This window comes from Balaenoptera ricei, chromosome 8 (genome assembly GCF_028023285.1).
Source record: "Balaenoptera ricei isolate mBalRic1 chromosome 8, mBalRic1.hap2, whole genome shotgun sequence".
Taxonomy (NCBI): Eukaryota; Metazoa; Chordata; class Mammalia; order Artiodactyla; family Balaenopteridae; genus Balaenoptera; species Balaenoptera ricei.
The window spans coordinates 71,383,551-71,409,934 of NC_082646.1; the positions used below are offsets into that span (position 1 = coordinate 71,383,551).

The window sequence follows — 26,384 nt, forward strand, 5'->3', positions numbered from 1 at the left end:
CATGACATGAGAATGATGATAATAATGATTTTATTATCTTAAATAATACTCCATGATTATAATAAACACTGAGATAGCTTCGTGCCAGGAACTTCTCTAACTGTGTTACATGGAATAACTCATGTAAACCCTTCCGGCCCATTGAGGAAGGTACTATTATTACTGCCCATTTTACAGATAGGAAGACTCCTTCCAGAAAGGTTAAGGAATTTGCCAGAGTCATACCACTAGTAGATAGGCTGTCAGGCTCTCCCAGGCCCTTGACCATTGCCTCTTGGTAGGAGGCAAAACCCCCAGGAGCTCTAAAGTGGCAAGAGATGGTGTCTCGGCTGCCTTCCAGGCCTCTTAGCTGCTGGGTGTGCAAGTTCGGGGCTGGGAGCCGAGCTGTGAGTGGGCGGGTGCTGAGCCAGCAGTCTTCCCTTCCCCCTCCTTATACACAACACCCAGCCTCTCCTCTGGATGAATGTTGGGCAGATACTTAGAGAATATCGTTTGAAAGGAGGCCAGGTTATTAGCCTGCTCAGGGCGCCCACGTGTCCTGGCCTAGCCCTGCTCCCAAGCTTGGCCTGCTGTGTTCGCTCTCAATATGTGAAACAACCCAGGTAGCATGCAGGATTAATCTGCTTTTCTGGGGGAACAAAATCCATTAGCTCTCGGGACTTGACCTCTGTGGATTAGAGGCTGTGTACCCAGGTCAACGTCAGAGGGGCCCCCTGCAATGCTCATGGCCACCTCCCCGCTGCTCCTCCCCCAGGTTCTCACAAGCTCCTCTGGTCTGGGAGGTGGAGGGCATGCCCCTGGGAAAGAAAAAATAAAGGAGAAAGGGTGAAAAAAGATGAATACAATGAAGATAATCTGTTACCTGTTATGATGAACACAATGAAGATAATCTGTTAAGAGATCCTAGAGCAGAAAGGAATTCTAACAACTGACGAGGGGCTGGGAGGTGAAAGTCTTTGTAAGGAAGTAGGACAAGATTTGGGCCTAAATCTTTATAGCCTAGAAGGGGGACGACTGTCAAAATCTACACTGGGGAATGCAGCCAATGCAGACGTTCAAATGATGTTTCTGATGCATTTAGAAAAACCTGGAAAAATGTGAAGGCTCTTAGGACAAATGGAGAAAACAAGACAACATTATACACACAATGTGAACACAACTGTCTACAAATTTCAAAGTATAAACAGAGAAAACTCTAAAAGGAAACAAACCAAAATTATTGACACAGTGGAGGATTTTTTTCCCCTTTTCTGTCCTTGTACACTTTTTTATAACGAACTCTTTAGAGTAATAAAGGCAAAATCTTTATTTAATTTTTAAAAATCTGTATTGGAAAGCACTTTCATAAAAGACAAAGCAACTGTCTTTCTTTCCATGACTTTCAGATGGAGAAAATACACATGGGAAACTAGAAAGAGATGATTTAATGACTGGGGTTATTTTCTTTGGATTCTCTCTCAGACCTTACTGAAGTGTTTCAAAATCCTTTCCTGGACAGATTCAGCAATAATAACCTGAATTAATTTCAGAAAAGTAAAGATGTGAAATTTAGCTATAAGAGATAATGGTAATATCCCCGAATTGTGAACAACACAATGTTCAGCACTCTGAAGTTTGTTAGGTAAACTGTGAGCTATCCATACCATGGGCTATTCTGCAGCCATAGAAGATTTTGTTGAGTTATATATTGAGTAGAAAGGAAAGATATTCATGATGTATTGTTGAGTGAAAGTTGTAATTCTGTTGAGTTGAGTATAGTGTAATTCTGCTTTTTAGAATTGCAATATGCACGTATGTATGTATAATCTGAAAAGATAAATGTCAAAATGTTAATAATAACTATCTTGGGGATAAGTTGAATTGTGAGTATTGTTTGTTTCATAATTTTTGCTTCTCTGTGTTTCCTGATTCTCCTACAATGAACAGGTACAGGCATACATCGTTTTATTGCACTTTGCTTTATTGTACTTAGCAGGCATTGTGTTTTTTACAAATTGAAGGTTTGTGGCAACCCTGCATCGAGCAAGCCTATTGGCACCATTTTTCTAGCAGTATTTGCTCACTTTATGTCTCTGTGTCACATTTTGGTAATTCTCGCAATATTTCAAATTTTTTCATTATTATTATATTTGTTGTGGCAATCTGTTCAGTGATCTTTGATGTTACTGCTGCAAAAAGATTGACTTGTTGAAGGCTCAGAAAATGGTTAGCATTTTTTAGCAATAAAGTATTTTTCATTAATATATGTAGATTGGGTTTTTTTAGATATGATGCTATTGCACACTTAATAGATTACAGTATACTGTAAACATAATTTTTTTCTTTTAATTTTAACCTTTTTAAAAATTTTTTATTTTTTTAATTTTATTTTTTTATTGAAGTATATTTGATTTACAATGTTGTGTTAGTTTCAGGTGTACAGCAAAGTGATTCAGTTATATATACATCTAGTCTTCGTCAGCTTCTTTTCCTTTATAGGTTATTACATGATACTGAGTATAGTTCCCTCTGCTATACAGTAGGTCATTGTTGGCTATCTATTTTATATTTAGTAGTATGTATATGTTAATCCCAAACTCCTAACTTATCCATCCCTCTCCTCCACTTTCCCCATTGGTAACCATAAGTTTGTTTTCTATGTCTGCGAGTCTATTTCTGTTTTGTAAATAAGTTCATTTGTATCCTTTTTTTTCCATTCCACATATAAGTGATATCATATGGTATTTGTCTTTCTCTGTCTGACTTACTTCACTTAGTATGACCATCTCTAGGTCCATCCATGTTGCTGCAAATGGCATTATTTCATTCTTTTTATTGGCTGAGTAATATTCCATTCCACAATGGAATATATATATATATAAAATTACATCTTCTTTATCCATTCATCTGTTGATGGACATTTAGCTTGCTTCCATGTCTTGGCTATTGTAAATAGTACTGCTATGAACACTGGGGTGCATGTCTCTTTATGAATTAGAGTTTTCATCTTTTCTGGATATATGCCCAGGAGTAGGATTTCTGGATTATATGGTTACTCTATTTTTAGTTTTTTAAGGAACCTCCGTACTGTTCTCCATAGTGGCTGCACCAATTTACATTCCCACCAACGGTTTAGGAGGATTTCCTTTTCTCTACACCCTCTCCAGCATTTATTATTTGTAGACTTTTTGATGATGGCCATTCTGAACAGTGCGAGGTGATACCTCATTGTAGTTTTGATTTGCATTTCTCTAATAATTAGCGATGCTGAGCATTTTTTCATTGCAACATAATTTTTATACATACTGGGAAACCAAAATATTCGTGTGATTCACTTTACTGCAAAAATTAAAGAGGTCTGGGACCAAACCCACAGTATCTCCAAAGTATGCCTATATTCCTGCTTCTCCTCTTTAGGGTGTCTTTCTCCTGCATTAATACAATCAGGCTAAGGTGCTGGGGGAACACTTCCCTCTAGCTACAATATACTGAAGACCCACTGCTTCTCATAAACTTCTAGAGAAGAAATACGTACGAGATGATGCAGTAGGACATATATTCCCTCATTCTCTAACTTGATCCCTAACTATCAGTGTCCCCTACACTCTCTGACTCAACAATCCACACTTAGATGTACTGTTGCCCTTTCCTTCAGACTCAGACCACCCACTACCCAGACCAATAAGGACTTGAGGACAGCCTTCTTAAGCAACCACTGTCCCCATCACTGTCCCTGATAGGCATCCATGGTCGTGGTGCCCTGCATTGACCACTGGGCTCCTGAGATATTTTCTTACTCACATCTCACATCCCCACCCCACCCCCAGCAGAAGTCCCTTCTAATCCCAAGGCCCAAATCTAACCCCTCCTGCCAACTCCATTCCAAGCCCATGCTCATGGGACCAGTTTTCTTCTGTGGATGTCATTCCAAGTTCCTGTTCCAATTATCTGACTTATCCATGGTTCTCATGTGGGAACTGGAGCCCTGACCCTGACCACCAGCTCTGTTCTCTATCTGTGACTAGCTTTCTGCTTCCAGAAGACAAATGTCCAAGATGGCACCTATGGGGACTTCCAAATAGTATTCTCCTGGATGTCCCACTGCCATGGTCCACCCACTTGTTAGAAAGCTTGTGACTTTATCCAGGACCTTGATGTTATTTAGGTTCATCTCCTGAGGCTTATGTCTGTCGGACCCCAAAGGGTGAGACAACATAGCAGAAGAGAGAATCCATATCAGGGTTGAGGAGGGGAGCCAAAATTAGACTTAGGAAAGAAGTATTGTGTATTCAAGTCTGAAAAGAAAGTGAGGCCATAAACAGGTTGAGCGTAAATGTAGGCCATGATGCAGATTTCAAAATGGATATGGTAGGTGATTCAGGATTGTGATCAATGGAAAGTTTTGGAAACTTTGTAAGTCATGCTGATGAGGTGGCTTAGAAAGTCCCTAATATTTGAAAAGGTCTGTTCATGACCAGATGCCCAACCAATTGCCTTAATGATAGGTTGCCAAGCATTCTGGAAATCTAACCTTGTTCACCTGTCTTAACTTGGTCTACCTTACCTGGCTATCTCACCTGACTGGGTGGGGACCAGTCTCAGGTCCCTTAATTTCTCTCTCTTCTTACAGGGAGTCAAGCAGCCTCCTTGCCAGCAAATCTCCCCCAAGTGACTTTAAACTTAAACTTAACCTGAGAAGGTTTATTGTAGCCTACATTAAAAAAAAAAAAAAGAAATGTTACCCATAGAATGTTGTAATGAAGTCCCTTAAAAAGAATTAGAAACCTCTTCATTTAAAGTAATACATCATCATTTTAGAAAATTTAGAAACCACAGAAAGCATAGACAGGAAGTAAAAATCACCCATAATACTACTACCAGACACCACCACCCATCATAATATGTTTTAATTTTTAGTCTCAGGTACTCAGAAAAGAAACCAGAGACTGAAATGAGTGTTGAAGCCTTTTTAAGTGACTTTCATTTAGTTGGTGGCTAACATGGTGGGTCTACTGTAGACCAGGACAAGTGTGGAGATGTTTGGGGGGTGGGGAAAAGGACAAGAACAAGTTCTGATAGGCCCAAAGCTTGTTGGAGGAAGCTGACATTTTCTGGAAAACAAACAACTTTGGGAGCATTCTCTGAATCAGAGGAAATAACCCCTTCTGTTCAATGCTCAATTACCATCTGGCAACTGAGGTTGTGCATAAACAACCATATTTACCTAAGGTGGCCTCTGTGGCTTGGCAAACGTTCTTCTTTGTTTCACTGCTGGGCCAAGGTTCTGAGTCTTATCCCCCACTGGGATCTTTTTCCAGAGATACAAGCTTTCGTTTCAGACAGCCCTGAGTCAGAATCCAGACCAGATCATTTTGACTTTTATTTCCTCATCTATGAGAATAATTATTCCCATCAAGGATTCAAAGATGTGACCATGTTAAGTACCTGGCACATAGTAGGTGCTAATTAAATATTAATTCCCTTTGGCTTTCCTAATATAGTCACCCAGAACCCTCCCAAGGATTTTAAAGATTTAGGGTTAAAATTAACTGCAAAAGTTCTCTGTAACCACCAGTAAAGGGGTTCCTCATGGAGGCCAAGTGTGCCACTCCAAGAAAATCACATGGTTTGGAAATCTACCCTCACACCAATAAAGCTGCAGAAGGGAATCTAAGTACCCTTTAAGAAAATACGAAGCAGAAATACTATTTACATTTACCAAATACTTGTGTGTGTGTTGGAGTGGGATGTTTAGTTGTGGGCTGGTCCAGCGGAGGTGGTTCCATAGGACTCAGCTTGGCTAGAGAGAAATTCTCACCTAACATAAGGGAATGACACTATCAGGAGGGAGTGTGGTATAGAGGAAAGAACACGGGCATTAGAGCAGATAGGGCTGAGGTCAAACCCCGGTTCCACCACTGCGGGATTTGAACAGGTTATTTAACCCATCTGCATCACATAAGTTTCCTGAAGGACAGGCTTAATACTGCTTAATTATTGGAAGGAAATGGAAATCATATATGTAAAGTCCTTAGCCAATAGAAAGTGGTCAGAAATGCAAGCTATTATTATTATCAAGGCTATTAATAATCATCTAGAAAAACAAAATCCAAAGTCAGAAGGACTTCATCTAACTCCAGGGAGTTGTCTAAATAGGGAGTAAAGGCAGATATTGCAGCCAGGAGGTAGAGCCAGCAATCTCACAACCAAAGGGAGGGGGCATGTACATCTAGTTCTTCAGTGCACACGTCTTAGCTATCAGGCACTGTGCTAAGTGCTGAGGAAACAAAGAGAAAAAAAGCAAGAGACATAGTGTCTGCCCTCGTAGCCTACAGATTATTAGAGAGGTAGACATTAATCAAGGACTCAAACAAATGCTTGTAAAATTAAAAGAGGGCTAAAGTGTCTGAAGGGAGAGGGATGGATATATGAGAACACATAACAGGGGAAATGGCCATAGTGAAAGAGGACAGGGAAGGCTTTTCAATGAGAGGGATGAGTGAGCTGAGATGCAGAAAAGGAAGAAAGGGAAGAAGGAAAAGACGAAGGGAGAGGAGGAAGGAAGGAGGAAGAAGGAAGGGAGGGAAGAAGGAAAAGGGAATTGACTAGGCTTTTGCAGGAGAAAACAAGTGCAGAAAGCAAGGGCGGTGGGGAGATGGCACAGTATGAGGCTAGAGAAGTGGGAAGGCAGGGACTTGACTCAAGGATTTCAGTCTTGATTCTGGAAACAATGAAAAGCTGTTGAATTGTTCTAAGGAAGGAGATTATATTCGTGTTTTTAAAAGATCACTCTGGTTTGCAGTATAGAGAAAAAAATGAAGAAAGGCAAGAGAAAATGTACAAAGACCAGTTAGGATAATTTTATATTAGTTCAGATTAAAAATGATGTAGCTTAGTCTACAATAGTAGTAGGGATATTAGTCTATGGTAGTAGTAGGGATGGTAGTAGGAATTCAAGAGACATTTGGAAGGTAACATGGACAGCATTTGGATACAAAGGGTGAGAGAGGGAGAAGAGCCAAGGATGACACCTGGCGTTTCTGACTTGCACAATTAGAGCAGGACCAGGTTAGAGGGAAGATAAATTAGTTGTTGACAAGGTGTATTTGAGGTATGTTTCATCCAAGAGGAAGTGCAAGTAGAAGATAGAAGTTGGGAGATGCATGCCTAGAGCTCTGTGAAGTGGCCGAGACTGGAAATGTAAACTTGTGAATCATCCACACATAGGTAGCAATTAATGCTGTGAGTTGAAGGAGATCACCTACATAGAGGGAATAAAGTCAGAACAGGAGAGGGCTTAGGACTGAGCTTTGAGCAATTTCAAATTTAAAAGCCAGTAGAGGAGGATCAGCAACCAAAGAAAGTAGGGAGAGAGGACGGGAAAGTGGAGGTGGGGAGAGGGCAGGAAGGAGCTACGGCACAGAAGCTATGGGAGGAGAGTGCTTCAAGAAGGACTGTAGATCTGTTAGGTTAAGCACTGCAGAAGCCACTGATGGCCTTAGCTAGAGCTGTTTTAATAGTGTGATGTACGCCCCAAACACCTGGGATTGGGATGAAGATGAGTGGGATGTGAAGTGAAGACTGGAAGTATAGCCAACTCATTCAAGTTATTTGATTGTGATGGAGAGAAGAGCGAGAACACCATATCTGGAGGGGGATGAAGGGTTAACTGAAGGTGTCTTTATTTTTCAATGGGAAAGACTCAACTGTGCTTACAAGATTAATGGGAATGATTCAATTGGGGCAAAAGTTGAACCTGGAGGAGAGAAAAAGGGTAATTGTTAGAGTCAGGAAGAGGGATGGGAACAGAGCAGAGATGAAAGAGAAGTAAGGTTCCTCTGTTATAATAAGAATGAAGGAGGACAGGGTGAATGCAGGTGGGAAAGTGAAGGACTTTAAATCTGCTGACTTCTGTTTATTCTGTGAAGTAAGTGGCAAGGTAATACAATAAGAGTGAAAGAAGAGATTAATGTTGGAAGTTTGGAGAGATTGGAGATTTGAAATCATCATTGTTGACAGTGGAAGGGTAATGGTTTGCCAGATACATACAGCAATGTAGCTGGGCCAACCTGAGGCTAGCAGTCAATTAATATAGGAGACAATTGGCCTCATCACATGACTTTGTCCAGTAGCATCGAGCTCCACAGGTGTGAGTGGCTGGGATTTTATCACATCAAGAAGATAAAATGAATTGGGAGATTGGGATTGACATATATACACTAATATGTATAAAATGGATAACCAATAAGAATGTGCTGTATAAAAAAATAAATAAAATTAAATTTAAAAAAAAGATAAAATGATAGAGAAGCAAGGGAGTTTTTAGAGTATTTATACCATATATGAAAAAATAAAGATCCATAAAGATAACACAATGTTGATAAAGAAGAGCAAGGAATGAGGACTTGCCCTTCCAGATATTAAAATATATTACAGTGCTATGGTGGGGGTGGGTGGGAACCTGAGTAGAAAGCCCAGTAACAGTGTGTTTGGGAACCTGGTATACGTATGCCCCATTTGCCTGGAAAAGTCTGTTTTGCCAGTTGTCTCAGAATATTGTAATTATTAATAACAAACTTTTTCATCCTTGTTTGGACAATAAATTTTATGGTCACTCTTTATATGAGAAAGGTGGCATCACAAAGTGGAGGAAAGATGGATTGAGTGGTGTTAAAAGTAGCTCACAGAATGGACTTCTAGCTTCTAGGCCCACGGGTAAGGAGCTTAGAGGTCACCACTCCATCCTAACAAGTGAAATGCTGAGCAAACCAAAAAAGCAACAATTCTTTTTAGAGCCATCAGAGAAATGAGATCACAGGGCAAATTGCTGCCCCCAAATTGGAGAGGCAGACAGGAGGATACAGAGAATCACAACTTAACAGAGCAGAAATTTCCATGTGCCAGAGTAGGAAAACCTGAACTGCAATCAGGTAGTCCAAACTACGAAGTTCAACTACAGTTTTGAACTACAAAAAACACCTTACCTAATCGATGGATTGCTTGAGGCTCAGTGTGGACAAGTGTGAGAGTTAGAAACTCCAGAGGGGCCCAGTCATTGGCGGGGAGGGGTAATAACTTGTGGGCTTCACCTCCAGGAGATCTACCACGTCCTCACAGTGAATATCAGAGAAAAAAAATCTCATCGGGCTTCTGGCAAGGGGAGGAGAAAGGGAACTAGTTTTAAATACACCAGACATTCTGTTCTTCTCAACAAGGTCTGCTCTCAGTAGGAGCTATCTTATTAGAGCCTAACCTCCTAGAGTTTTATCAGAACCTAACCTATCTGGGGGAAGGGAAATACCCAACTCCAGCCCCCTCCAGCCATCCAGTCCCACCTAAGTGGTGGGGGGAAACTGAGACGCACACGTGAAATTCACAGTCCAGGGGTACACGTCACCAAAAGACGGAGACCTAATCATAAGGCTATAGAACACTTCCTCTCCCTGACCCCTTACCACAGGCATACTTCAAAGATATTGTTGGTTCAGTTTCAGACCACTGCAATAAAGCAAAAATTGCAATAAATCTAGTCACATGAAATTTTTTGGTTTCTCAGCACATATAAAAGTTATGTTTACATTGTACTATACTCTATTAAGTGCACAGTAGCATTATGTCTAAAAAAAGGACATACCTTAATTAAAAAATACTTTACTGTTAAAAAATGCAGTGTCTCTGAAATGCAATAAAGTGAAGCCACAATAAATTGAGGTATGTCTATATGTTACTAAAGGCCTATTTACCTCAGTTCCTTTTATAGCACATCATGTCCACCTTGCAACAAAAAATTAAAAAACAAACCAAAAGGCAAAAAACATACTTGAAGAGATAGAAAAAGCATCAGAACCAGACATGGCAGTGATGTTGGAATTATCAGAGAGGGAATTTGAAACAACAATGATTAATATGCTAAGGGCTCTAATGGATAAAGTGGACAGCATGTAAGAACAGATGGGCAATGTAAGCAGAGATGGAAATTCTAAGGAAAAACCAAAGAGAAATGCTAGAGGTCAAAAACCTTGTGACAGAAATGAAGAATGCCTTTGATGGGCTTATCAGTAGACTGGACACAGCTGAGGAATCTCTGAGCTTGAGGATATATCAACAAAAACTACTAAAACTGAAAAGCAAAAGAACAAAGACTGAAAAAAACAGAACAGAATATACAAGGACTATGAGAGGACTACAAAAGGCATAACATATGCATAATAGGAATACCAGGAGAAGAAAGGGAGAAAGAAACAGAAGAAATATTTGAGACAATAATGACTGAGAATTTCCTCAAATTAATATCTGACACTAAACCAAAGATCCAGGAAGCTCAGAGAACACCAAGAAAGATAAATGCCAAAAAAACTATATCCAAGCATATCATTTTTAAACTACAGAAAATTAAAGATAAACAAAAAATCCTGAAAGAAGCCAGAGGAAAAAAAACACCTTACCTACAGAAGAACCAAGATAAGAATTATATACAACTTCTCAGAAACCATGCAAACAAGAAGAGAGTGGGGTGAAATATTTAATGTGTTGAGAGAAAAAAGCCACCAACTTAGAACTCAGTACGCTGTGAAATTATTCTTCAAAAGTGAAAAAGATATAGAGACTTCTTCAGACAAACAAAAATTGAGGGAATTTGTCACCAGTAGACTCGTCTTGCAAAAAATGTTTAAAAAGTTCTTTAGAGAGAAGAAAAATAATATTGGTCAGAAAGTCAGATCTCCATTTAAAAAAGGAAGAGTATTAAAGAAGGAATAAAGGAAGGTAAAATAAATTTTTTAATTTTTCTTATTCTTAATTGATCTAACAGATAATACTTTGTTCAAAATAATAATAGTAACAGTGTATTCAATTGTATATGCTTATGTCTATATATGCTTATATATGTTTATGTGTAAGTGAAATGAATGACAGCAATGATATAAGGGAAAGGAGGAAGGAATTAGGAATATTTTGTTATTATAAGGTACTTGCACTATCTTTGAAGCAGTATAGTGTTATTTGATAGCAGACTTGGATTAGTTGTAAATGTATACTGAAAACTCCAGGACAACCATTTTAAAAAGCCAAAAAAAAAAAAAAAAGTATAATCGATACACTAAGGAAGGAAAACAAATAAATAGAATCATATAAAATTCTCAATTAGAACCAAAAAAGACAGAAAAAGTGTGAAAGACAGAAATAGGAACAAAGAACAAGGCAACAAATATGGTAAATATTAATCTGCCTATATCAATAATCACTTTAAATATCAGTGGTCTAAACAGATCAATTAAAAGATTGTCAGTGAATCAAAAACAAGACCCTTATATGTTGTCTATAAGAAACCCACTTTAAATATAAAGACATATATCAATAGATTAAAAGCAGGATGACAAGAAAGATATACAGTGTTAACATTAATCAAAAGAAAGCAGGAATAGCTATATTAATTTCAGGCCAAGTGGACTTCAGAGCAAGGAAAGTTATCAGGAATAAAGAGAGGCATTACATAATGATAAAGGGATCAGTACTCCAAGAAGATGTAATAATCCTTAATATGTTTGCACCTAATGACAGAGCATCAAAATGTGTGAGCTGAAAACTTACAGAACTGCAAGGAGAAATAGATGAATCCATTGTCATAGTTGTAGACTTCAATTCCCCTCTGTCAGAAATGGACAGATGTAGCAGGCAGAAAATCGGTAAGGACATAGTTCAACTCAAGAGTGCCATCAATCAGCTGGATCTAACTGACATCTATAGACTACTTCATTCAACAACAGCAGATTACACGTTCTTCTCAAGCTCACGTGGAACATTCAACAAGATGGATTGCATTCTGGGTCATAAAATACACCTTAACAAATTTAAAAAGATAGAAATCATACAATATCTGCTCTCACACCACAATAGAATTAAACTAGAAATCAAAAACAGAAAGCTGGAAAATCCCCAAATAGTTGGAGGTTAAACAACACATTTCTAACCAACACATGGGTCAAAGAAGGAATTTCAAAAGAAATTTTAAAATATTGTGAACTAAATGAAAATGAAAATACAACTTATCAAACTTTGTGTGATGCAATGAAAGCAGCACTTAAGGGAAATTTATAGCATTGAATGTACATATTAGAAAAGAAGAAAAACTTTAAATCAATAATCTAATCTTCTACTTTAGGAAACTAGAAAAAGAAAAGCAAATAATATCTAAAATAAACAAGAAAAATAATAAAAATTAGAGCAGAAATCAATGAAATTGAAAAAAGAAAGAAATCAATAGAGAAAATCAATAAAACCAAAAGCTGGTTCTTTGAAAAGATCAGTAAGATTGATAAGCCCTTAGCCAGGCTAACTGAAAAAAAAAAAAGAGGAGACACAAGTTACTAACATCAGAAATGAAAGAAGGGACATCACTACAGATCCCATGGACACTAAAGGAATAATAAGGAGTATTACAAACAACTCTATGCTCACAAATTTGATAACCTAGATGAAATGGACCAATTCCTTGAAAGACACGATCTACCAAAACTCACACAATAAGGAATAGAAAATATGAATAGGCCTATATCTTTTAAAGAAATTGAATCAATAATTAATATCCTTCCAAAACAGAAAGAACCAGACCAAGATGGGTTCACTGGTGAATTCTGCCAAACATTTAAGGAAGAAATTATACCGATTCTCTACTTCCTAACTCATTCTATGAGGCCAGCACCACCCTATTACCAAAAGTAGACAAAGACATTGCAAAGAAAGGAAAACTGCAAACCCATATCTCTCATGAACATAGATGTAAAATTCCTCAATAAAATATTAGCAAATCAAATGCAACAGTGTATAAAAAGAATAGACACCATAACCAAGTGGGATTTATCCCAGTCATGCAAGGCTGGTTCAGCATTTGAAAATCAATTAATGTAATCTATCACATCAACAGGTGAAATAAGAAAAATCACATGGTCATATAAATAGATGCAGAAGAAGCATTTGACAGAATCCAACACCCATTCATGATAAAAACTCTCAGCAAACTATGAATAGAGATAAAGGTCCTTAACTTGGTAAAGAGCGTACAAAAAACCTACACTTAACATCATACTTACTGGTAGGAAACTTGAGACTTTGCTGCAAAGATCAAGAACAAGGCAAGGATGTGCCCTCTCACCACTACTTTCCAACGTCATACTGGATGTCCTAGCTAATACAACAAGACAAGATAAGGAAATCAAAGACACACAGATTGGGAAGGAAGAAATAAAGCCGTCTTTGTTTACAGATGACATGGTTGTCTACATAGGAAAATCTGAATCGACAAAAAACCTCAGGGAACTAATAAGCAATTACAACAAAAGCTTGATGATTGCCAGGAGTTGTGGGGAGGGAGGGATGATTGCCAGGAGTTGTGGGGAGGGAGGGATGAATCAGCAGAGCAGAGGATTTTTTAAGGCAGTGAAACTACTCAATACAATACTACAGTGGTGGATGCATATTATTATACCTTTGTCAAAACCCCATAGAATATGCAACACCACGAGTGAACTCTAATGTAAACTGTGGACTTCGGGTGATGATGTGTCAGTGTAGGTTTCTGTAGGTTTATCAGTTGCAACAAATGTACCACTCTGATGCCTGATGTTGATAATGGGGAATGTTGTGCATGTGTGGGAACAGGGGGTATATGGGAACTCTCTGTACTTTCTGCTCAATTTTGCTGTGAGTGTAAAACTGTTCTAAAAAAATCTGTTTACTAATTTGTTTTGAAGTAGCTCACAGTATGGAGAAAATAGAGTTGGATCCCTACTCCATCACATTAAAAAGTAAATTCTAAATGGATTGAAGGCCTAAGTGTGAAAATAAAATTATAAAGCTAATGGAAGAAAATACTAGAGAATATCTTTGTGATCTCAGTGTTTTTAGCAAGACCAAAAAAGTGCAAGCCATAGGAGAGAAATTGATCAATTTGATTAGATGGAAATTATTGAAGAATTCCAAAGATAAGATGAATGTCTGGGTGACAAAGATATTTGTAAATGATGAGCATTTCATATCTGGAAAGTCCTACAAATAGACAAGAAAAAGAAAAATCCACTGGTAAATATTCTGAGTAGGCAGTTCACAGGAGAAACATGATAAATTCATGAAGAGATGCTCAAATTTGCTAGTATTAAATGAAAACAAGATACTACTTTACATCCATCAGATTGGAAACAATTAGAAAGTCCAATAATCACAAGTACTAGTGAGGATATGGGGAAATGGGAACAGTTATGCATAGCTTATAGAATGAAAGTAGGTAAAGCCATTTTGCGGAACAATCTGGAACTACTTAGTGAAATTAATATGATTATACCCACAACCTTACAACCAAGCAGTCCCACTGCGTGGTTTATATTGCTGAGAAACTCATGTAGGTTCATAAGCAGAGCAGCATGAGGATTTGTATTACAGCAATGTTTGTCGAGGCAAAGAGCTGGAAGTCAGTTAAGTGCTCCTCACTGGGAGAATAAGTAAAATGTGGTCTATGCGTGCAGTGGAGTACTAAGCAGCGGTCAGTAGCAGTGTTACATTCACAGGTAGTAACGTTGACATATCTCAAAATTATAAGATTAAGTGAAAGAACTATTAAAATACAAAACAACTCTATGTAACTTCAAGTAAATTATACACACACATATATATGTATATATATGTATATGTGTATATATAGATATTCAGAGGGACATATATTAAATACTTAGGAATGAGTGGTAAACAAAGGAAGGAAATGAGAGACGTATAAAGAATATAGAGATAAACAAAACGTTGCCTTTGCTTTGCACAGTGATGAAAGTATATGATGTGACTTAATTTTTTACCTGTTTTCCTAAAAAAAAGAGGAATTAAAAAACTTTTTAAATAAAATAAGTACAATATGGATATAATGATCTCATTAAATTGTATTTGAAAATTAAATGAGTAATTCATATAAAGCACTTAGCTTAGTACCTAGCCTACACTAAACACCCAATAAATGTTCTCTATTAATGTTAGTAGCACCACTCATGACACAGCTACTACCAATCAGTTGGAGTTGGCACTTAAGACCCATTGGATTTAGATGATTTCCCCCAAAAGATCTGTTCAGGTCTAACAGTTTGTGGTTCTACGAGAGGGATAGGCAAGTCCTGGCTGCAGACCCAGAAGCAAGCAGGAGAAATGGTGAAAACAGCCTTGGGGAGTGGGAATGGCTACCAGCTTCTTTGCAGTGTCATAGGAAATCTTGATGGTTAACTTGGGAGAACACCAGTATAAGGCACAAATTAAGAAAGGAGAGGCTGCAGGAGTAAACAGTGCTATAGTGCTGGGCGACTTTATGTACTTTGGTATACTTACTCCAAAGGGGGGTTTTCTTTTAGCATTTTAATTTCAAGCTATAAAATTGAATCACAACATCTAGGTATATAGTGTTTGCTTTGGATTATCTCTCCCCCACCCTCCTCCTTCCCTGAAGTGGGACACAGGTTGTTGTAGTGAAATGAGCAAGATCATCACCTAGTGGCCTGTCCCTCAAAGTGCTGACAAAAGATCCTGGTCCCAGAGATCGGAGAACAGGTGCTACATCCTTGCCCTTACGTTAATTCAACAAGCATTAAGTGGGACTCAACGCCAGGCACTATTCTGGTGTCTTGGGGATGTAGAACTACTAACAGAAAATGACAGATTTAAAAATAAAATTAAGGAAGTGTCAACACGGAAACTTCCCAAAGTGACATTGCATTTTAATGTGTTTATTTTCCACTGGTTTTCCACAGATCATAGATGAAGAAGAAACACAATTTATGAGTAATTGCCCCGTTGCGGTCACCGAAAGCACCCCACGGAGGAGGACGCGGATCCAGGTGTTCTGGATAGCGCCACCTGCAGGAACCGGCTGTGTGATTCTAAAGTAAGTGAACAAAGGAATCCTTGGAACATTTCACTCCCCTTCCCTGTGCTCTCTCAAAGTCTCCATGGTGCGGTTGCAGAAGGAAAAGTGCCTTTATTGGGGCATCAGACAAGTTGTATCATCTCTCCGCCCTCCCTTATCTCGACTCTAAAACAGGACTATGGGCGGTCTTTTTGTAAAGTGCTATGGAAAGAATCAATCACCTGAATCTCTATTTTCTTCCCATACAAATGATCTGCTGGTTACTCTCTATCTTCCTAGAGATAATGATCCTATGGCTGGTCAAGAAAATTATGACCCAGGCGAGGATAATTTTTGGCTTCCTCCATCTTGAATACACCCCCTATCCTTAAGCTGTGCTAGGCTGACCTGAGACCTGACTATAACCTCCGTTGGCCCCAGGCTCTGCTTTATGATCCTGTCTTCTTCCTTCTCCCATCAAAATTGCCCTCTTGCACCGCTTCCTGTGGGGCATCTTGATCCTCATCTTGGTGAGTTACAATAGATGATGAGAGGTATGAGCCAGCCAATGGTTTTCCCCTGAAAGGTAGCATTATCTCAAACCTGTGCTTCCAAAATTGTATGTTATAGAATGATGTTCAGGGAGATGTAAATAGGTGGGCAGGAAATCAATTTCTATGGTTAAATAATTTTGGAAAATGCTGTATGCTATATATCTCCTTCTTGCAGATTCACAACATATATTAGCATATTGAAGGTTTTGCAAAGTCCTGCCAAAAAGAAGTCTGTTTAACTTGGTTTCACCCAGCATTTGCCAAACTCGACTGCAAAGCTCCTTTTTTGCTGAGACATCTATTAACGTTAAGTAGTTTGAGAAATGTGGCTATAACCTGTTTTAAATACATTTTAAGGCTCTATAGAGTGATGCTGGGAATTTTAGGATTTCAGACAGGCAAATAGTCATGGGTAGATAGGCAAGGCTCCAATGCCAGCATCCAAGAAACCCTTTTTCCTGGAGTTAGCGGCTGGGAACTTCCCAACCATCTTCTACTTCTTTCAATCCCCTAAGGCCTTATGTATATATTTGGTTCATTTGTCTGAACCTGTGGCAGGTGGACATTTCTAAAGACTTAGAACTACAGCCCATCCCTGAGGAGAGACTGATAAGCAGGCATCCCTCCTAGGCTCTCCAGCCCCTGCAGTTTCTGGACCCAGCTGTGCCTGGCTTATGGGAGGAAAAAAAAAGCTCGCAGAGATTTCTGGAAGCCTCTGTCCATTGTCCAGACTCAGTCTTGTCTTTGGCCTCTTTTTGCTGCCATCTGTATGGACATCATTTATTTTTTTCTTAGTTTAATGCAAGCTGAGCATCCTTCCTCAGATTCCTTGAGAAGTTTGGCTTTTGGCACTAATCTACATTGGTGATTTTTTTTTAATTTAGAAGTAGAATTTATGTGTAAGTATAAATCCCAATATATAACATGTATCTAGTATCTAGTTGCAATGTGGGAGAAGGCCTTGTAGGAATAAACGAAGACCACTGAACTGAGAAAAGAGGCTATTTATTCAGAGCTTGCTATGTAGCAAGGAAGTCAGCTGCCATCACTAGCATTTGACAGAGACTCAAAGGCAGGCAGAGGAGTGGGAAAGTTTTACAGTGAAAAATAAGAGAAGACTGTGGGTACTTTCTGACTGGAGATTGTTGGCATGGGGAAGCTGAGAGCGAGCTAACTAGAAATGGAGCATCTGATGTGATTGGTTTGGAGAGCATATTAGGCTTTCTCTGACTGGCCCTGAGATGGAAATAGAGGAGGCAGTGGGGCAAGAATTAGAGAGTTGACATCATTAGATGAGTCATCGTTAGAGAGTTGCCCAAGTCCTAACCGTTCTGGACTAATGGCTGCAGACGTTGTAGTTTGGCTTCCCAGGCCATTTACTGCAGAGGTTGGGGGTCAGAGTTCTATCGTCACTGTCATATACAGCCTGGCCTTTGTCCATTAGTATATTCAGTCTCTCAGCCTGGAGACCGGGTTCTCAGCTTGGCTTTCCAGTACCCACACCCCTGCCCATGGCAGCCCTATCACTCCACAGAGACTGGGGCTCTCCAATATCAGATCTGTGTGATGAGTCTTCCTGCTCTAAAACCCTTATCCCTTTGGTGTAGATCTCTGATTTTCTTTGACTTATTGTTCTCACAAACCAGAAGCCTTTGATCTTCCTGGTGGAAGCCAAAAAGTCATCTCTTGTTTACCGTTAACAATGAACATATGTGAACATATGTTTATCCATTAACAATAAACAAATGTGGCTTGTTCAGTCACTCATTCTTTCAGTAAATTTAACTGAGCTTCTATTTGCACAGACGTCCACAGTGTACAGGCAACTGAAGTTAAGATCTTGGCCCTCAAGGTTCTCACAGGCCAAATGGAGGAGAAAGAAAGGGACAACCAGTACTGTCTACCATGAAGTCAGCTGCACATCTAGCAGGCTTTGTCTAATTTAATCTTCACAACAAACTTCGCCCTTGTATGCAGGAGGAGACAAGTCCCAGTGAATTAGGCAAGTTTCTTGAAGTCACACTTCCATTTAATGCTAAAGCCCCATGTTCTTCCTTTTATCTTTTTCTGAAGGAATTAAATGTAATCTACAATTATTCACTAAAGAAATCATTTTATAGGTAAGATGTAAATACATTCACATTGTAAAATTTCAAACAATACAGAAAATAGTGAAATACAGAGAAATACAGAATACAAAAAGAGTGAAAAATCCCTGACATTTCTCCCAATAAATCCCACAGTCTTCTACCCCAAAGTAGCAATAGATATCAATTTGGCTTGTATTTGTTAGACTTTTATCTGTGAGTTTATATGCATATAAAAAAACATACAAGTACCCTTTACACAAATGGTATCATGGTCTACGTGATGTCCTGGAATTAAATGGGTTTTCACTAAATAAAAGGTATTAGAGATATTTCCAGGTCAGAACATATGGATCTATCTCTTTTTTTAAACTGTTGCATATAATCTACTGTGCAAATGTGTTAGTTATTCCACAGTTGATGGACATTTAGATTGTTTCCAGTTTTTTTACTATTACCAATAATGCTATAATAAACATCCTTATACATACCTCTTAGAACAAATATGCAAGTTTTTATCCATGGTAGCTGCCAAGAAGTAGGATCTTAAGGGATGGACATTTATAATTTTAATAGACACTGCCAGATTTTCCTCCAAAAAGCTTGCCAACTTAAACACTCTCCCTGACTGTGAACAAGAGAGCCTGTTTCCTTACTTGCTCAACAACTCTTTTTTTTTTTTTTTAATTTGGCTGCACCAGGTCTTAGTTGTGGCATGTGGGATCTTTAGTTGTGGCATGCGGGATCTTTAGTTGGGGCATGTGAACTCTTAGTTGTAGCATGTGGGATCTAGTTCCCTGACCAGGGATTGAACCTGGGCCCCCTGCATTGGGAGTGTGGAGTCTTATCCACTGGACCACCAGGGAAGTTCCTCAACAACTCTTGATGTTTATCATTCTTTAAAGTCTGCCCATCTGATAGTTAAAAATGGTGTCTTGTGGTAATTTATATTTTCCTGATTACTAGTAATTTTATGAATCTTTTCAAATATTTATTCCATTTTTATTTCCTCTTTGTGAATGGCCCATTCATATTCTTGTCCATTATTCTAATAATGTTTCTTTTAAAAATTGATGTTTATATATTTCCATATATTTATATATAAAATATATGTGTATATTATATGTATAAAATACATTTTATATTATGTATTTTATATATAAACATATGTAAATATATAATTTAATATATTTAAAATATATTTATGTTTAAAATTGATCCTTATATGATACAGATAATAACACTTTGTTATAAATTTCAAATATTCCTCTCCATCTTTCTCTTAACTTTGCTTATGAGTATCTAATCATCCAAAAATTTGAAATTTTGTTTTAGTCAAATGTATCCATCCTTCTTATGAATTTTGATTTGTATCTTGTCTAAAAATAATCTTCCTACACCCAAGGTTATAAATATATTCCCATATTGTTAATATTTTTATGGGTTTAAAAATAAATTTAGGTCTTTAATCTTCCTGGAATTTAATTTTGTGAATAATATGGTATCAATAAGCCTCAAGAGAAAATAGATGACATGCTCCACATGAGGTGCCAAAGGGTCGTTGAATCAGGGGTCTGATTATGATGGTGTGGCCAAAATAAAAGTGAGAGGAGCCTTTAGCACCCATGTCTGAAGGGGCAAAAGGAGCGTGCAGAGGACGGGGCAGAGAAGACCACCATCTCCCAGGGACTGAGAACTTCAGTTAAGGGAAGCTACTAGCCTGAGGTGACCCACAGGGATCCCAGGCTTGATTCCCTGTCAATTCTCCCTTTTGACCTTGACTCCAACCACGAGGACAACAAAGCCTCGTTGATAGAGTCCACACATATTCTCCTCTCCCGCAAAGAACAGGGTACAGAAGGTTGAAGAAAGTAGCTGGAGGGACAGACCAGAGCTGTCCAGCACAGCTGGGAAATGAAAATCTACCTATTTTTTCTCAAAATGGCTAGGTAGTTGTTTCACATCCATTTATCAAATAGTCTGTCCTTTCCCTTATTGTTTGAAATGCTACTTTAACAAATATAAAATTTTTATACATGTCTGTTCTGTTCTGTTGATCTTTTTATCCCTTCACGAAACCCACACCATTTTATAGCATAATTTTATTTTATGTTTTGATAGCAAGTCATCGCTCATTAATCTTCTGGTTCAAAATGTTCATGGCCATTCAAGCAGATTCATAATTCCAGATGAATCATAGAATGAGTTTGCTGTGTTTAATAAAAACTTATATTGGGATTTTGAATGGTGTTGCAAACCCTACGATATGTTTTTATATCGTAGCATCCTAAAATGTGTTTTCCCAGTTAGAAATATGGAATATCCCCCTCTTCAGGTCTTTTATGTCCTTCAGGAAAGTCATGTAATTTTTCCTCATTTGAATTAAACATTCTTGTGAGGTTTTTTTTTCCCCCACAGGTATTTTATACTTTTATTGCTTTCGTGAATGGGCTCTTTTTTCCTGTTAAAGTTTCTAATCATTGATTGCTTGTGTTTAGGAAAGCTATTGATTCTTGTACCTTGAGTTTGAGTTTAGACAGTGCTGAACTCTCTTGATAGTTCTAATGCTTATTTTTCATTTTGGGGGGAAATAATAAATATACCTTTGTATCTTTTTCATGTTTTAGTTTATTATCTATCACCTCTAGTACAATATTAAATAGTGGTATTCATGCTTATTCCTGATTTTAGTGGAAATACTCTTATAATTCACTTTTAAGTATAACAGGAAGTACAGGTATCAAACTGATGCCTTGAATCAAGTTGAGAAATACCTTTATCTAGATGGGAAAGTTTCCTTCTTTTTCTTGTGGAAGGTGGTGTTGGAGAAACCAATCAACCAACCAGTATTCCATGTGTCCAGAGTTGACCATCACTGAGAAAAACTCAGAGTATAAACAAGGATCCTGACTTTCAAGACACTTTCCTGAAGTCTAGTTGTGGTGTAAATAAAAATATGTATGCAAAACTTAGCTAACCCAAGACAGACATGAACTGGGGACAAATTAAACATGGTTAGTCAGAAAGTAGATGAACGAAGAATGTAATAATGGGAGCACCAGAGCTCCTTAGAAAGGTTAGTTTATATCTTGAAGGCAGTAGTAGGGTGTGGATAAATGGACAGAAGGGAAAAGGTCATTCCAGGTGAAGGGAGTGAACAGAGTGAAACTAATGTGAGAACTTAGAGGTGAGAGTAAATACGGAGGCACTGGGAGACAGTAAACAGACAGACTTGGTGAGATTAGAAGGTCATTGGGGGCCGAAATCCATTGCTAAATCACGCAGGTTCTCCAATGTCAAGATGAAGAGGTTGAACTTGATTCAAGAGGAACAAGGGAGCCATTAGTGGATTAAACAGTGGACTGACATGCTAGAAGGAAGATTCACTAAAAAAATTAGTCTGGATGCTTACATCTTTGCTTTCCTGGCAGCAAATTCCAGGAAAGATGAAAGGGGAGACACTAACTTTGTTGCAGAGCCCTCACTTTCAAAAATGGGCATTTGTGTTGCTGTGTTTGGGTAATATTCCTGGGAGAAGGCAGACTGGTAGTGTAAGCTGCAGAGTCTGCTAAATATCTGTAGATGACAGCTCTGAAGCCCACATAGCTGGTTATGTTCCTTTGCCCAGGAGGGCTGGGAAGGGAAGCACATAGCAATTACAACTTTCCTTTTGGCACAAACCTGACACCATTTCCATTTTCCATTTGGATGCAAAGATTTGAACATTTCTAAATTACAGGCTTTTAAGACATCCCTCCTTATAGCTTTCTCCCTACAAATGAATGACCCAGCACTTAAAGTTTCCGTGGCATGCTTCAACGCTGCAAACTGTTACAGCAAAGTGGTGACTGATTGAAAGAAAAAGCCTCTGTGAATAGAATAGATGTTTACAGACCCCATCGGAGGGAAGTCCTATCCTCTTAAGTCTGATAAAAGTTTTGTCCCTTGAAGTGATCTTGTCTTTCCATACCTTCACTACATACATTTATTACTAGACTTCTGGCACCCACTTGTCACTTCTTGGGAGGGTTTGAGATGTGGGTTGCCTTACCCTGGAGGAGATAGTCACTTGGTGAACCATTTGGGGAATTCAACCTTATGAAACAGTGATTGGTTGCAGGCAGTAATAACAGCCCAGAGCCCTGCTCTAGGTGCATTATAAATACTCATTTAATCCCCAGAGCAACCCTATGAAGTGGATACTAAAGAGGATGCTAAGGCACAGAGAGGTTAAGTCACTTGCCCAAGGTCACAGGGTAAGTGGCAGAGCTGGGATTTAAACAGAGAAGCATCTGGGTTCCGGAGCCTGTGATCTTAGTACTGTACTCTACCATCTCAGGCAGGTCAAGTTCAGCTGCAGCTTCTCCTTCTCCCCCAACATGATTAGTTGCCATAACTGCCTCTTCTTTCTCTCAATTGCTTTACATTCACTGCCTTATTCACAGGCACTTCTTGCCTCACTATTGCAGGAACCTTGTACTGCTCACACTAGTTCCTTGCCCTGTGATTCTGCCTCTTACTGGTATAAGAATTGCTGTCCTCATACGCAGCTGAGTCACACCGCTTACATAACAAGCTTGAAGGGGGCTCTCCATCACCTTCCAGATCAAGTCCAGAATCCTGATCAGAGCATGTTAGTCTCCCTATGTCCTTTACCAGAGTCCCTGACCAGCCTCTTCTTCCACTGAATCCCTCCATGAACACTGTTCTCTTGCCATTCTTGTCTGCTCACTCTCTTGATAACATTTATGGAGCACCTACTGCATGCAGTCAATGAGGATTCAGAGACTGTCTCTGAGAATGTCACAGTCTAGGGGTGAAACACAAAACAAATCAAGTCCACAGTCCTTCATCTGCATTTCTGAAACCCAAAAAGCTCTAAAATCCAAAAGATATTTTCTTAACTCCTTTAGGACCCAAACCTGCCTTGAACTGACTTGAAGTTATTTATAATCTTTTAGTGTAAATATTAATGTGTTTGATGCTGCCCCAGACCCTGATGGGGATGTTACAAAATATATGGAAAGTGCCCTGTATTATCTTTCTGAAATCCAAAACTATTCTGAATTCTGAGATACCTCTGGCCTCAAGGGTAACAGATAAGGGAACTTGGCCATCTGATGGGAAGTTTGGTCATGGATTGCAGGGGAGGCAGCCGTCTGACAGGACTGGGTTTCACAGAAATATTAAAAACGAGCAATTCATTTCTTGCTCGTGAAATAACCTGTTCCCAGCTGCAGCTGCTACTAGATCTGAGAACGTATTCAGTGTTCCCCATCACCAAAGAATAAAGCCAATATTCCTTAGCATGGGGTCCAAGGTCCTTAGTGACGTTTCCAGACACCTTTGCAGCCTCATTTCTAGGTGCTCCTCCTCCCACCCAAGACTGCAAGCTTCATGGAGGAGGAGATCAATTTTACTCATCTGTGTGGCCCTAATGTAGGGGTTGGCAAACCACAGTCTGTGGGCCACATCTGGCCCACTGCCTGTTTCTATGAAGAAGGTTTTATTGGAACACAACCAGGTTCATTCATTTATGGATTGTTTAGGGCCCCTTTCACGCTACAGCAGCAGAATTGAGAAGTTGCAATAGAGACCTTATAGCCTACAAAGTCTAAAATATTTTTTATCTGGCACCTTATAGAAAAAAATGTACTGACCCCTGCTCTAATGTATATCCCAGTGCCAGGAACTCAATAACTGCTGATTCCTGGCCTGGGTTCTCCTAAAAGCCCAGCTTAGACAAAGGCTTGTGTGCAGGGAGTTTATTTGGGAAGTGATCCCAGGGAGAAGGTGGGGGCAGTTGCGTTATTTGGTCAAGTGTTATTGACCTGGTCATCACCGTAGGCAGTCGATGTTTGCACCGTAGGCAGTCGATGCTTTGGCTTCTCCAAAGGCCCCTGCTGGGACCTTTGGAGAAGCCACATGACATGTGTCTCAGAACAGCGTGCCCAGGAATGAAGGGGGAAGCCATTATCCATTGGTTTTCATCCTCCATTGATCAAGGGTAGCCCCACAGGCATTAACGCCCCTGCACTCTGGGCTGCACGTGTGTGAATGTTCATCAGGTTCTGAACATGTACTGCAGCATCAGAGAAGCTCCGGGACAAGAAGCAAGAGGTACATCACACAGACAAGGTGTGTATCATCTAATTACAGTGGACAGAGCTGCTCATAGCAACAGTGGTTGGAGTCAGAGTTGGGATGAGAGGATGTGAAGAGGCGTATAGAGATGCTCAATGCATCAATTAGTATGAATAGTAGTATAAGTAGCTTGCATCAGTTAGTATGAAGAGTAGTATAAGTAGCTTACATTTATTGCCAAGAACTATGCTAGGTGCATTGCATGCCTTATTTTACTTAATCTTCATAAAAGTCCTGTAGGGTCTCCACTATACTCTTCCCATTTTCTTGATGAGAAAACTGAGGTTTAGAGAGTTTGTATTCAGGGTAATAAAGCAGTTTAGTGACGGAGCTGGGTCTTAAACCCACTTCCACTTGACTCCAAAGCCCTTGTTGTTAACTAATCACCACTAAGCTACACTGACCCGCACACCCCCACCTTCTGCCTCTCTTGGTCTGTGAAGCCTGGAGGGGCAGGGGACTGCCTGGGTCGGGGAGGTGTTGCTCCCCAAGTGAGGAAACTAAATGTCCTTTAGAAAATGGAAAACAAACCCAAGGACCTGGCAAGAGAAAGGCTTGTTAGTGAGAAGGGAGATGAGTATTAGGAGGGATTAGCCAGAACTCATAAGATTTTGTAACTTCATGGAGCTCACCAACTCTTTTTATCTTGGAAGGAAATAACACAGAAAACCCACATCTGATGACTCTGTGCACGATTTAGAGGAAGCTGGCAGGATTAGAAGGATCTGATGTGGCTGAAGTGCAGCTTACCCTGCAATTTTTCTGGCATTAGGTACTGAGAAGACCCGCAGGCTCCTTTGTCATACGTCAGGGTGGCTCTCCCTTGAGGCTGGCTAGAACCTCAGCAATGCTAACTAGGGGTGGAAGCAAGGAATCAACAGAAAAGGGGGTGGGAAACCCGAGACCAGTAGAAGAGGCTGGTTCTTGTGAGAGCAGTTGGAGAAACCAAGACCATGGTTAAAAGGGCAACATGTGCTTGGTTCAGGAAGACTTAGATACTCTAAGACATGCCATCCAACAGCTGGAATCCAGATGCCAGGGCTTCCTGGGAGGCTGGCAGTGGCAGAGTTCCAAGGGAGCAGTCCAATGGCAGCAGAGTTTCATTCAGCAGCTGGAGTCCCAGGTGTAGGATCCAGCCCCTGGGGAGAAAACTGGGAAGAATTAAAAGGAAGTATGTGCCGTGGAGGCGCTCCAGGCACAGCAGGAAACTGAGGCTCAGATGGAACACTGAAACCCACGCTGCAAGGGGCAGCGGTGCGACCACAACTCGGTGGGCATGTGCGAGTGAATGGCCCACCCCAATCATGCACAAGGACCCAGAGCCCTGGCAGCAAGACCAGTCCCAGTCCTATCCCAGTGATGGAGCAGGGATTGCCAAGATATTCCAGGCCCTGGTCATGGTGGGATCAAAGCATGATGTTTAGATCCTGTGGACATTTTAAAAATTGAAATTAAATTCATATAACATGAAATTAACCAGTTTAAAGCCATCAATTCGGTAGCATTTAGTACATTCACAATGTTGTGCAACCACCACCTCTGTCTAATTCCAAAATATTTCCATTGCTCCAGAGTAAAACCCTTTACCCATAAGCAGTGAACCCCATTTTCCTCTCCCCGCAGCCCCTAGCAACCACCAATCTGCGTTCTGTCTCTACGGATTTACCTATTATTGATATTTCATATTAATGGAATCATACAATATGTGATCTTTTGCATCTGACTTTTTTCACTTACCATAATGTTTTT

General features: G+C 39.5%; 1 protein-coding gene across 2 annotated transcripts in view; it reads left to right on the forward strand.

Annotated features, from left to right (window-relative positions):
- The window catches only part of SPON1 (spondin 1), a 269,169-nt gene that overhangs the window by 64,466 nt on the left and 178,319 nt on the right, over positions 1 to 26,384 (forward strand). For both annotated transcript variants that reach the window (XR_009504657.1, XM_059931183.1), the window contains exon 3: positions 15,756 to 15,889. Coding sequence is in view for 1 of the 2 variants with exons in the window: in XM_059931183.1 (XP_059787166.1) it covers positions 15,756 to 15,889 (134 nt within the window). In the remaining variant the exon portion in view is untranslated. The remainder of the gene's footprint in view (positions 1 to 15,755; positions 15,890 to 26,384) is intronic.